At 39.3% G+C, this 12,945-nt stretch overlaps 1 protein-coding gene across 1 annotated transcript; it reads right to left on the bottom strand.

Moving 5' to 3' along the window:
* Positions 1-400: 400 nt before the first annotated feature.
* On the bottom strand, positions 401-12,743 carry LOC129824325 (GRAM domain-containing protein 2A-like). Its single transcript, XM_055883892.1, has 13 exons — positions 12,537-12,743; positions 9,784-9,945; positions 9,609-9,669; positions 9,367-9,439; positions 8,899-9,002; positions 7,374-7,463; positions 7,202-7,267; positions 6,891-6,989; positions 6,529-6,610; positions 6,316-6,396; positions 5,980-6,079; positions 1,282-1,392; positions 401-867 (listed from the first exon to the last, which is right to left on the bottom strand). Exons 1-13 carry the CDS (start codon positions 12,575-12,577, stop codon positions 846-848), a joined length of 1,092 nt encoding a protein of 363 aa, XP_055739867.1. The 5' UTR covers positions 12,578-12,743; the 3' UTR covers positions 401-845.
* Positions 12,744-12,945: the final 202 nt, after the last annotated feature.

Raw genomic sequence — 12,945 nt, 5'->3', positions numbered from 1 at the left:
AGCACCATGGACAGCAATCAGTAGTGTATACTTTGTGAGTGGCTGGCTGGCTGATGCATTCTATTTTATTTTACGAAGGGGAGGGGCGGGGCGGAACTCCGACCTTGCAGGGGTCCAGAGAAACTGCTTTATGCCAGTGATCAATCCATTTTAGTTAATAGGGTGACATTCAAGAACGGTATTAAGAAGAAAACATATATTTTGAATGTTTAGAAGTAGCCTTTTTTCAAATACATGATTTTATAGATTGGAAGTATACTACACTAATAATTGTGTACAGTAGGTTTTATTTGGTTTTGAGGAGAATGTGCCCCCTGCTGGCCTGTATGTGCCACTGATAGTTAGACAAGTTCGATAAAATGATTTGCAAGGAAATTTGAGATTAAAGTAATTGCTGACTTTAATTACTTTAAAGAATAACACAATTTACAGCAAGACAATAAAACAGGCATAACCAGTTGAGCTGAGACAAACAAATAGAGCAGGAAGACAATTTATTTTAGGAGTGGACTGCGACAGCCTGAAATCAAATTCTACAAAATATAGGCTACCAAGAAAAAGATAAAAAGGCATGTTGCTTTGTGTGAAGTCAACACTTTCCACATTTCTGAGAAACACCACTAGGGGGTGCTAGAGTCGTAGATTCTAAGTGATATGTCTCTTCAACAGATCGGGAGGATCGACAAATACATACTGAATATATTAAGAATGGTCCATCTTACGAGTCACAAGACGACGTGAAATTGAGACCCTTTATACAGTAAGTGGATCTGCGTAGTTTGTTGTACTGTGGCTTTGGACAAACAGTCTTGCTCTTTATTCTTCTTGCTGTATGTCTCTGCAGACTACGTTTCCTTGTACCTGTATCTGTGAATGAGGAAGGAGCAGCGAGAGGACACATATTAGTAAAGTGAAGATTCAAATTTCCACAAGGGGTGTTCCTGTAGTTAGGGGTATGTATAATAATAGTGGAGTGAATTCTGGAAAAACAAGTGACATTCCTCCGGGGGCGTTTATCTTCTAACCTCCTGCGATTGCTGCTGCTGATGTACTGTAGACATGATGTCTGAGAACACTCTGTCTACACAACCGGTTTGAGCTAGCTGGCCTTATCCTCATGCATGCATGCTTCACCATAAATAGTTGAATGGTTTTTCATTTGAGAAGTGGCTTCCTTTTTTCATGTAAAAGTTTGGAGTTTTTTTAAGGTGCTTGATAGTATCACAATGGGGAACAGTGATCTGTGGAAAACTACCCCGTGATGCGTGCGTGTTTGCTCACTCTCTGTGGTGTATGGAGAACTCAGGCAGGGCCCCTAGGGAACTCAGCTGCTCCTCCAGCGCTAAGATCCGCAGGCCGATGTACCCTGACGACAGCAGTAGAAACACCACCCTACGCACACACACACACACACACACACACACACACACACACACACACACACACACACACACACACACACACACACACACACACACACACACACACACACACACACACACACACACACACACACACACACACACACACACACACACACTTATGTACTGTACACAAAGCAAAATAACTAAGGAACTGTTTCCTCCCTAATCTTTATTGTTTATACTGTTGAATACTGTTTTATCGCACATGAAAGGTAATCTCTCTACAGTGATAAGTGTGATATAAAATCTAACACAGTCTATATAAATCTATCACCATTAGGTGTAATTCAATATGAATTGATTAATCCCCTGAAAGGCAAATAGAAAATATTGTCAGAGCACAAACACACAATTACATGTATCCTTCACAGTTCACAGGCAACTAATGAAAGAGAAACCAAAGGAGGAAGTTGCAAGGAAAACCTATCTACTATTGGCCTTGGAGGTTGGATAAAATAAAAAGAAGAAGAAACTGGGAGAGGAACCAGACTCTAAAGGGAGAGCCCATTATTTTGTTCACAGTACATACAGTATGAATGAAGTTCACAGTACATACAGTATGAAAGAAGTTCACAGTACATACAGTATGAAAGAAGTTCACAGTACATACAGTATGAATGAAGTTCACAGTACATACAGTATGAATGAAGTTCACAGTACATACAGTATGAATGAAGTTCACAGTACATACAGTATGAATGAAGTTCACAGTACATACAGTATGAAAGAAGTTCACAGTACATACAGTATGAAAGAAGTTCACAGTACATACAGTATGAAAGAAGTTCACAGTACATACAGTATGAAAGAAGTTCACAGTACATACAGTATGAAAGAAGTTCACAGTACATACAGTATGAATGAAGTTCACAGTACATACAGTATTAATGAAGTTCACAGTACATACAGTATGAATGAAGTTCACAGTACATACAGTATGAAAGAAGTTCACAGTACATACAGTATGAAAGAAGCTCACAGTACATACAGTATGACAATCTGGAGAACATATTGTGCTTCGAAAACCAGATCCATCTACATTGCCTTCCTATTCATACACCTTGACTTACTCCACATTTTGTTGTGATACAGCCTTAACTCAAAATTGATTCAATATTAGTTTTTCTCACCCATCTACACACAGTACCCCATAATGACAAAGTGAAAACATGTTTTTAGAAATGTTAGCATATTTATTGAAAATATAATACAGAAATATCTAATTAACATAAGTATTCACGCCCCTGAGTCAATATTTTGTAGAAGCACATTTGGCAGCAATTACAGCTGAGAGTCTTTCTGGGTAAGTCTCTAAGAGCTTTCCACACCTGGATTGTGCAACATTTGCCCAGTATTCTTTTAAACTCTGTCAAATTGGTTGTTGATCATTGCTAGACAACCATTTTCAGGCCTTGCCATAGATTTTCAGGTAGATTTAATTCAAAACAGTAACTCAGCCACTCAGGAACATTCACTGTCTTCTTGGTAAGCAACTCCAGTTTAGATTTGCCCTTGTCTTTTACGTTTTTTATTTAACCTATATTTAACTGAGCAAGTTAGTTAGGAACAAATTCTTATTTACAATAAAGGCTTACCCTAACCCAGATGACGCTGGGCCAAAGATGACGGGAGCTCAAAGATGAATTCATCTCCCAGTGTCTGTTGGAAAGCAGTCTGAACCAGGTTTTCCTTTAGGATTTTGCCTTAGCTCCATTCTGTTTCTGACATTATTTAGAGTGGTACTCAGTAATGTGTTGTATTGGATTTGCCCCAAACGTAACACTTTGTTTTCAGGACTAAAATTGAATTGCTTTGCCACATTTTTTGCAGTATTACTTTAGTGCCTTGCTGCAAACAGGATGCACATTTTGTAATATTGTTTACACTCTGTACAGTTTTTCATTACAGGTTAGTATTGTGGAGTAACTACAATGTTGTTGATCCATCCTAATTTTTCACCTATCACAGCCATTAAACTCTGTAACTGTTTCAAAGTTACCATTGGCCTCCTGGTGAAATTCCTGAATGGTTTCCTTCCTCTCCGGCAACTGAGTTAGGAAGGACGCCTGTATCTTTGACTGGGTTTATTGATACACCATCCAAAGTGTAATTATACTGAACAAAAATATAAATGTAACATGCAACAATTTCATTAATTTGACTGAGTTACAGTTCATGTGAGGAAATCAGTCAATTAAAATAAATGCATTATTTATGGGGCCCTAATCTATGGATTCCACATGAGTGGGAATATAGATATGCATATGTTGGTCACAGACACCTTAAAAAACATGCACCTCCCATTGGGCCTCAGGATTTGGTCACAGTAGTTTTGTGCATTCAAATTGCTATTGAAAAAATGCAATTGTGTTTGTTGTCTCAAGCTTATGCCTGCCCACACCATAACCCCACCGCCACCATGGGGCACTCTGTTGACAACCGCTTGCCACAAGACGCCATACACTGGTCTGCGGTTGTGAGGTTGGTTGGACGTACTGCCAAATTCTCTAAAACGACGTTGGAGGTGGCTTATGGTAGAGAAATTGACATTAAATTCTCTGGCAACAGCTCTGGTGGACATTCCTGCAGTCAGCATGCCATTTGCATGCTCCCTCAACTTGAGACATCTGTGGTGTTGTGTGACAAAACTGCACATTTTAGAGTGGCCTTTTATTGTCCCAAGCACAAGGTGCACCTGTGTAATGATCATGCTGTTTATATCAGCTTCTTGATATGCCACACTTGTCAGTTGGATGGATTATTTTCGCAAAGGAGAAATGCTCACTAACATGGATGTAAATAAAATTGTGCACAACATTTTAGAGAAATAAGCTTTTTGTGCATATGGAAAATGTATTTCAGCTCATGAAACATGGGACCAAGACTTTACATGTTGTGTTAATATTTTTGTTCAGTGTATTAACTTCACCATGCTCAAAGGGATATTCAATGTCTGCTTTTTTACCCACTTACCAATAGGTGCCCTTATTTGCGTGGCATTGGAAAGCTCCCTGGTCTTTGTGGTTGAACCTGTGTTTGAAATTCACTGCTTGACCTAAGGAACCTTACAGATAATTGTATGTGTGGGGTACAGAGATGAGGTAGTCATTCATAAATCATGTTATTGCACACAGAGTGAGTCCATGCAACCTATTATGTGACTTGGTGAGCACATTTGTACATATTTTTACATAACAAAGGGGTTGAATACTTATTGACTCAAGACATTTCAGCTTTACATTTTTTATTCATTTGTAAAAAATGTGAAAAACATAATTCCACTTTGACATTATGGGGTATTGCAATTTAATCCATTGTAAATTCCGGCTGTAACACAACAAAATGTGGAAAGAGTCAAGGGGTGTGAATACATTCTGAAGGTACTGTATCTAACCATCTCTCCAGGAATTAACCTCATATAAACATCAGATGGCTCCTAACCAATCCAGAAAGACAACATACCTAGGCAGACAGACTGTTAGGCAGACACCTGCATTTCCTTGAAAAGGTGATTATATAGCCAAAGGGACCAGGAAATCTGGCCACAATGCGTATACGATGGACAGATAAGAGACCCATTTGAAAATCACGTGTAGACGCACGTCTGGAAATGGACAAAATCAGAACAAAGCACTCATGAGAGCGCTAGATAAATGTAATAAAATCAAATCAAACTGTATTTGTCACATGCGCCGAATACACCACCTTAACGTGAAAAAGCTTACTTACACGCCCTTAGCCAACAATGCAGTTAAGAAAATTAAGAGCTAGCAAAATATTTACTAATTAAACTAAAGTAAAACAACTAAGAATTACACAATAAAATAACAATAACGAGGCTATACAGTGCATTCGGAAAGTATTCAGACCCCTTCCCTTTTTCCACATGTTGTTACGTTACAGTCTTATTCTAAAATTGATTAAATTAAACCATTTCTTCTCAATCGGCACACAATACCCCATAATGACGAAGCAAAAACAGGTTTTTAGAAAGTTTTGCAAATTTGAAAAAAACAAAAAACAGAAACACCTTATTTACATAAGTATTCAGACCCTATGCTATGAAACTTGAAATTGAGCTCAGGTGCATCCTGTTTCCATTGATTATCCTTGAGATATTTTCTACAACTTGATTGGAGTCCACCTGAGGTAAATTCAATTGATTGGACATGATTTTGAAAGGCACACTCCTGTTTATACAAGGTCCCACAGTTGACAATGCATGTCAGAGCAAAAACCAACCATGAGATCGAAGAAATTGTCCGTAGAGCTCAGAGACAGGATTGTGTCGTTGCACAAATCTGGGGAAGGGTACCAAAACATTTCTGTAGCATTGAAAGTCCCCCAAAAACACGTTGGCCTCCATCATTCTTCAATGGAAGAAGTTTAGAACCACCAAGACTCTTCCTAGAGCTGGTCGCCCATCAGCCCTCGTGGCAGTGTGTGGATAAGATAAGAGGTGAGGGAAGGGCTTCAGTATCTAGGTCTAGACATTGAGAGGATGGAGAGGTAGAGAGACGGTGGAGAGAAAGACAGAGAGGTGGATGGTACTCACAGAAACAGATAGATGGAGAGGAGGACGTTGAGGTTGCTCATCTCTCTGATGAGGAGGAGGGATTTAATCCTTTCAGTGACTCTCCAAAAACACGAGTTAGCTGATCCAGAGAAGAAAAAATGGATGAAATGGATTGCTTGCCGTTTGGGGTTTTAGGCTGGGTTTCTGTACAGCACTTTGTGACATCAGCTGATGTAAGAAGGGCTTTATAAATACATTTGATTGATTTGATTGATTATTCAAACATTTAAGTGTGTGTGTGGTATATGTGCACGTGTGTGTGGTTGCACGTATGTGGGTGTGTGTGTTTGTGGTTGTCAGTGTGTGTTTAACTACCCGAGTCTTCCTCCTCTGTGAATGTGAACTGATCGTCCTGGTCTTTGCTGATGCTGCTTCTAGGAGTGGAGCTGTCCCTCCCTGAGGAAGATGAGCATGCATTTATTAATCATTGTTCTATTACAACGTAACATAATATTCTCTTTTATGTCCTCTGTTATTCCTATTTTCCCTCCTTTCTTTCTCCTGTCTCTTCCAGAAACATCCTAATACCTCTGCTGGGCAGGTCAGAGTAGACGGTCTCTTTAGGAAGGCTTTGCTCCATACTGTTCTCCAGGCTAGAGTGGCTGGATATCTGTGGGCAGGGAAGGGTTCAAATGAAAAGGAAATGATGCTTGTGTGTCTGATCATGACAAGCCCACGATTTATCTTAGTGGTGTCTTAATTAATTCCACACAAAATCAAATTGAAAGTGAGTTCTGGAAAGTGAAAGTGAATTCTTTGACATCACTAAGTGCACAGTGCGGATCAACCATGAGGAACCATAGATAGGTGTGTCAACAAAGGACAGACATTTGTCATAACCAGTCAAAGTAGAACTGGGCAGTACATGGTGGGACATGATGGGGTCTTACCGTGTCTATGTCCTGATTCACGTCGTCAACACCGTTCTCTCCTGGCGAGACGTGGGAACTGCTGTTACCATTCTCCCCCTGCTGCTGTGTAAACACAGTCTGACACACAATGCAGTGTGTTAAAGAATATTCATCTTTGGTGAAAAGAGAACAAAGAAAGTAGAGGACAATTGCAGATGATGGATAAGGAGATAGAAATGGGGTGAATAAGACGGGAGAGAGAACGACGGGAGATAGTTATATAGCAAAAGGAAGAGAGAGAGCGAGAGAGCGAGCGAGAGAGAGAGAGGTCAGAGATCATGTGGGCATACCTGTGCACACACAGACTGCAGGATTTTGTAACACACTTGCCGGTTCCGCAAAGACACCAACAAATACTGAAAACATAGACAAAACAGAATAAGGGACTACACAACAACCCACATGCACAGACAAATGCACTCAAACAAAGACTAACAGGGCCACTGTGGGTTTGTTTCCGACCTTGTCTCCATCCGTAGTGTGGATGGAGAGCATAGACAAGGCTGAGTTCTGCTTTTTCACTTCCTTAATGCTGGACACGTGAACCACCACCTACAACAAGAAACAGGTACCACATCAACATCACACAACACAGAAAGAAACAGGTACAATATCAACTTCACACAACACAGAAAGAAACAGGTACCACATCAACTTCACACATAACACAGAAAGAAACAGGTACAACATCAACTTCACACAGAAAGACACAGGTAACACATCAACTTCACACACAACACAGAAAGAAACAGGTACAATATCAACTTCACACATAACACAGAAAGAAACAGGTACCACATCAACTTCACACATAACACAGAAAGAAACAGGTACAACATCAACTTCACACACAACACAGAAAGAAACAGGTACAATATCAACTTCACACAACACAGAAAGAAACAGGTACCACATCAACTTCACACATAACACAGAAAGAAACAGGTACAACATCAACTTCACACACAACACAGAAAGAAACAGGTACAATATCAACTTCACACAACACAGAAAGAAACAGGTACCACATCAACTTCACACACAACACAGAAAGAAACAAGTACAACATCAACTTCACACAGAAAGACACAGGTAACACATCAACTTCACACACAACACAGACCACGTCTGTACATCTACTTCTACTTACAGTGTCCTCCTAATTATTGGAACAGTGATGCCTTTTCTCTTCTTTTGGCTCTATATTCTAAAAGTCTGGATTTGAAATCAAACAATGACTATGACGTTAAAGTGCAGACTGTCACCTTTCATTTGAGGGTATTCTCATCCATTTTTGTTGGAAGCATTTGCTCTTTGTTTTAGTTGTGTTTCAGATAATTCTGTGCCCAACTGTAATTAATGGTAAATAATGTATTGTGTCATTTTGGAGTCACTTTTTTTAATCTTAAATAAGAATAGAATATGTTTCTAAATACTTCAAAATAACTGCATTAATTACGAATAATCCTGAATTAAATTGTGAAACAAAGTTACAGATCCCAAAATAACATACCCCTAAGACGTACTAACCTCTCCCCATTACAAATAAGGGAAGTTAGCATTTTTTTGGAGGGGGGTTGATATTTATGGGTCTGTAACTTTCTCACTCATCAACAAATTTGTAGTGTCACAAGCTTGATGTTGTCATTGTGTACTATGCATATGGCCCCAAATACTTCACTTTTTACTACTTTAATACACATTTAAGTGAATTTGTCCGAATACTGTTGTTCCCTTAAAATGCAGGCACTATGTATGTACAAAAAGTGCTGTAATATCTAAACGGTTAACCCGATCTGGATGAAATACCCTCAAATTGAAGGTGACAGTCTGCACTTTAACCTCATAGTCATTGTTTGGAGTATAGAATATAGAGTATAGAGCCAAAAGAAGAAAAAATTATTCACTGTCCAAATAATTATGGAGGTACTGTATGTTAGCAAACTTGGCGTTTTCCACTCTACTCTACTATATTTGAGCCTCTTACCTTGGTGTCTTTGAGGAGTACGGAGGAGTAGAAACACACATAGTTGACAGACACAAATAGCTTCCCATGATACAACACTTCCTTCTGCAGGGCACAGGTGAACGCTGAAAACACAAGCAGAGAACAGTGCCAAATGAGAGAGACACAGAGAGTTTCTGAATGAAACGTCCCTTTTCCCAGAATACAGTGTGATGTTCTGTATGCCGGCCTAAGCAGCTGAGGGCACATGTTAACATATTGTGCAAAGTGAGTGAATAAGTATTTTAATGTAATTAGTTGTTAGCAAGGAGCACAATGCACAGGTTGTGGAATGAATTATATTGAATGTCCCAATGCATTCATTATTACGTCGACTCCATAAGCAAACATGCAAGACATGAATCCACACGCAGCCCAGACAAACAATCAATGGACAACGACAAGGTCATAAATAAGTTACACACTCCCCATGTACTGATATCAACTCACCATGAGTTAGTTTCTCCTCTGCAGGAATTTCCTCGAAGAGTTTGTGAAAGGTTTTGTTGTACTTCACAAAGCTCTACAAGAGAGAGAGGAAATGGAATGAATCAATCAATCAACCAATTCATGAATCAATCAATCATTCAATCAGGACATATTTCCGAGACAGATCCAAGAACCCAAACAGGTAGTGGAGAAGGAGCAATAGTATCTGCAGGGTGTTGTACTCTACATTTAAATGTGCTTACGTTTTTGGTGATGATGACGCCATCAGGCCGATGGAAGCTCACCTCCTCTATGGTCTGTGACCTGTGTATAGGGAGATCACAATTACACACGCACATATGGACTTCGAGGGTTTCGTTTCCCCCAGTCCGAGTCCTGTTCTAGTCATTGTACTTGCTTTCATAAGTAACCTCTGACCTGAGTGAGTTGTTCCTGTTCAGGCTGCATCCCAGCTCCTGTGTTTCTAGCTGTGCCTCCTCTAGACTGTGGCTTTTCCTCCTCTCTCCACTCTTCTTAGGCCTACTGCGGCTGCCTCTCCTCTGGTCCAGCAGACTACCTCCATCACCATCCTCCAGGGACCTGGAGGAACAGGACACTAAACGGTCATAGAGTGTCGCCACCTGGGTCTGTAAACACTTTCTGTTTAGAGGTCATACTTAGCTATTTGCATATTTACCTAAGGTATAGGTCTTACTTTGTAATTAACATCAAGTTGTGGTTTGAATTTAAATTCACCTACCCATGGGCATAGTTTTGTCTTCTGGTGAAAGCTGCTCTAACAATTTAATACAGAAGCAATTAGGGTTAAGTGCCTTGCTCAAGGGCACACTGACAGATTGTTCACCTAGTTGACTCGGGCATTCGAACCAGCATCATTGTGGTTACTGGCCCAATGCTCTTAACCAATAGGCTACCTGCCACCTGTTACTTACATTCACATCATCTACTTGATACCATCAGACAAGCATAAAGAAGAGTTCAACGGTTGGCAGAGCAGTTCTAGCTCATAGTCGATAAGATAGTCAACAACGCCTTAACGGTTAAATGAGTGGTCTAAAACATATGTGGCATCCAGGTCAAAGGAAGATTTGCTATTATTTGCATTTTAAATGAGCAAAACATGTCCCATGCAAAGTGTGTGTTATAGGATGTTTAAGTTCCCCCACCTGAGGCTGGGAGAAAGAAAACAATGGAAATTGAATATACATGTATCTTTGTTAATCCTGTTCCATCACTATACATTAATTATTGTGCCACTCCTTACAGACAATATAGGCCTAATAGAAACAAAAGCTACTACCTTTACAGCTCAAAAAGTCAAACTTCAATGTGAATGTGCAAATAAAATGCACTAAATCATCACAGAATTAAAGAGTCCTCAAAACAATCTTTATGCAAAAAAGGCTTGAGTATGTACATCTCCACTACAGAAAGCGGATTCACCTCCTCCCGAAAAGACTAGCCTGTCATTTCTGAGTTTGGACAAGGACCAACAAATGTAAGTATTTGTTTGAAACGTGTGCCTTTTATTAGGCTTGTCAAAAATATATTGTCAAGTCATGAATTGGATTAATTATTGATTGAAAATCTATGGTTACGCTATATATATACAAAATAAAGATTATATTAAAACTACAACAAACAAAGCAATAAGATATAATATAAAACAACCTGTTTGTATCTCATAAATGACTAAAGAAATAGAAAGTTGTTAATTTTCACCTAATCTTAAAAAATTACAAATAAATAAAGACAAGGGCCCTGAAGGGTATGGCTGCAACGCATTTTGGTGGAACGTAAACAAAACAGCCTGGTCTGATAGAACAGATGTAACATAGTAAACGAAAATCCAGGACATTGAAATTAATATGATATGTTACATTTGGTATGGTTACATAGGAAGGTTGCTTAATTTTACTGCAGTGGGCTAAATCAGGGTCACAGAGAGTGTTTCTTGGTAGTCTTTAAAAAATCTCACACACATGGTTATGGTCTTAAAATAAATAAGTCACCTGTACCATGTCAGCTATAGATTTGAAAGGTATTATATTATTATATTATATTAAGGTATTATATACATCACAGAAGACTGAAATATAACAAAACCGGTCGACATAAAAACTTCAGATTTTCAGCAGGTTTTTGAAATAATGTTTATTACAAATATTAATAACATTCCACCCAGGAGGCCACTAGGTCATTTGATTGCAGGAAAGGGATTTATTAAGTCAAAAACGAAAGGTGGGTGGTTGGTCGGGGTGGATGGGTTGGCATACAATGCAAACGTCTAGCAACCCAAAGGTTGCTTGTTTGAATCTCATCACGGACAACTTGAGCATTTTAGCTAATAAGCAACTTTGCAACTACTTACTACTTTTTAGCTACTTTGCAACTACTTAGCATGTTAGCTAACCATTCCCCTAACCTTAACCCTTTAAGATAACACCTGACCATAACCCTAACCTTAACCTCAACCCTAACCTTAACTCCTAGTCTAGCTAACATTAGCCACCTAGCTAACGTTAGTGTAAGCCACCTAGCTAATGTTAGCCACAACAAATTGGAATTCTTAACATATCAGACATGTTGCAAATTCATAACATATTAAACAAATTGAAAATCATTACAAACATATCATACAAATTGTAATTTGTAACATATCATACAAAATGGATGATGGACATCCAAAAATGTATATGTTACATACCAATCTTAAACTTATCATACTAATTTTAGTGTCCTGGCTTTTCGTTTACTAAGTTACATCCACCCCTGAGTCCAAATTATAGCAACACACATGTTCCCTTCCTTCCCTCTCTTTCTCTTTCACTTTCTCTTTCTCCACCCAGGTGAATACACCATTCAGATTAACCCACTTGTGAAACTGCAATAAATACAAGCTGAATTGCCCAAACCCCATATGGGTGTGTTCTAATCTATGTGGTATGTACTACTGTATGTTTGAGGACTGTACAGTATTCAATATTGTAATATCCTATTAGAAAATCCAATAAGATTAAGTTAAGGGACATTCCAACTTCCTAATGTAAACATAAACATTGGAGACGGTCTCTACAGCTGGAGTTTAACTGAGCCTGTCAATAACTGTACAGAAACAATGCATAATAATAAATCACTTATTTAAAAAAGTTTGATTGGTTGATACTCACACTGAGCTGTCAAGGGAGAACCTCCGGTGCTTCATGTTCATGGTCTGGAGTGGTTAAATGTCTCACACACTCCCCCACGCACACTCCCACTCCCACTGAGCTCCTCTCCACGCCACCCTTCTGTACTTCACTGACTGTGTCGGTGTGAACCGACTCTCTCACACACACTTAGCCACCAATGTGATGCAGTATACGCCCAGCCTGTCTCTCTAGTGTCCTACCTGGCTTTAGCCCACAGAGAGAAGCAGCTGATAGATGGCTAGAGGCAGAGACAGCCTTCTCCTGTTACCAGCCTATCCTCTTCAAGCTTATTGTTGGCATCATCTATCAATTTCTGGGGGCGGGAATACCATTCAAGCTTAACCAATCAACTTTGGAGGCCCGAGCCTGCTGCGGGTGCTACTTGCAC

The sequence above is a fragment of the Salvelinus fontinalis genome, chromosome 26 (assembly GCF_029448725.1).
Source record: "Salvelinus fontinalis isolate EN_2023a chromosome 26, ASM2944872v1, whole genome shotgun sequence".
In the NCBI taxonomy this organism is placed as follows: Eukaryota; Metazoa; Chordata; class Actinopteri; order Salmoniformes; family Salmonidae; genus Salvelinus; species Salvelinus fontinalis.
The sequence above is the reverse complement of the archived record's forward strand: the minus strand, read 5'-3'. Positions and strand labels throughout refer to the sequence as shown.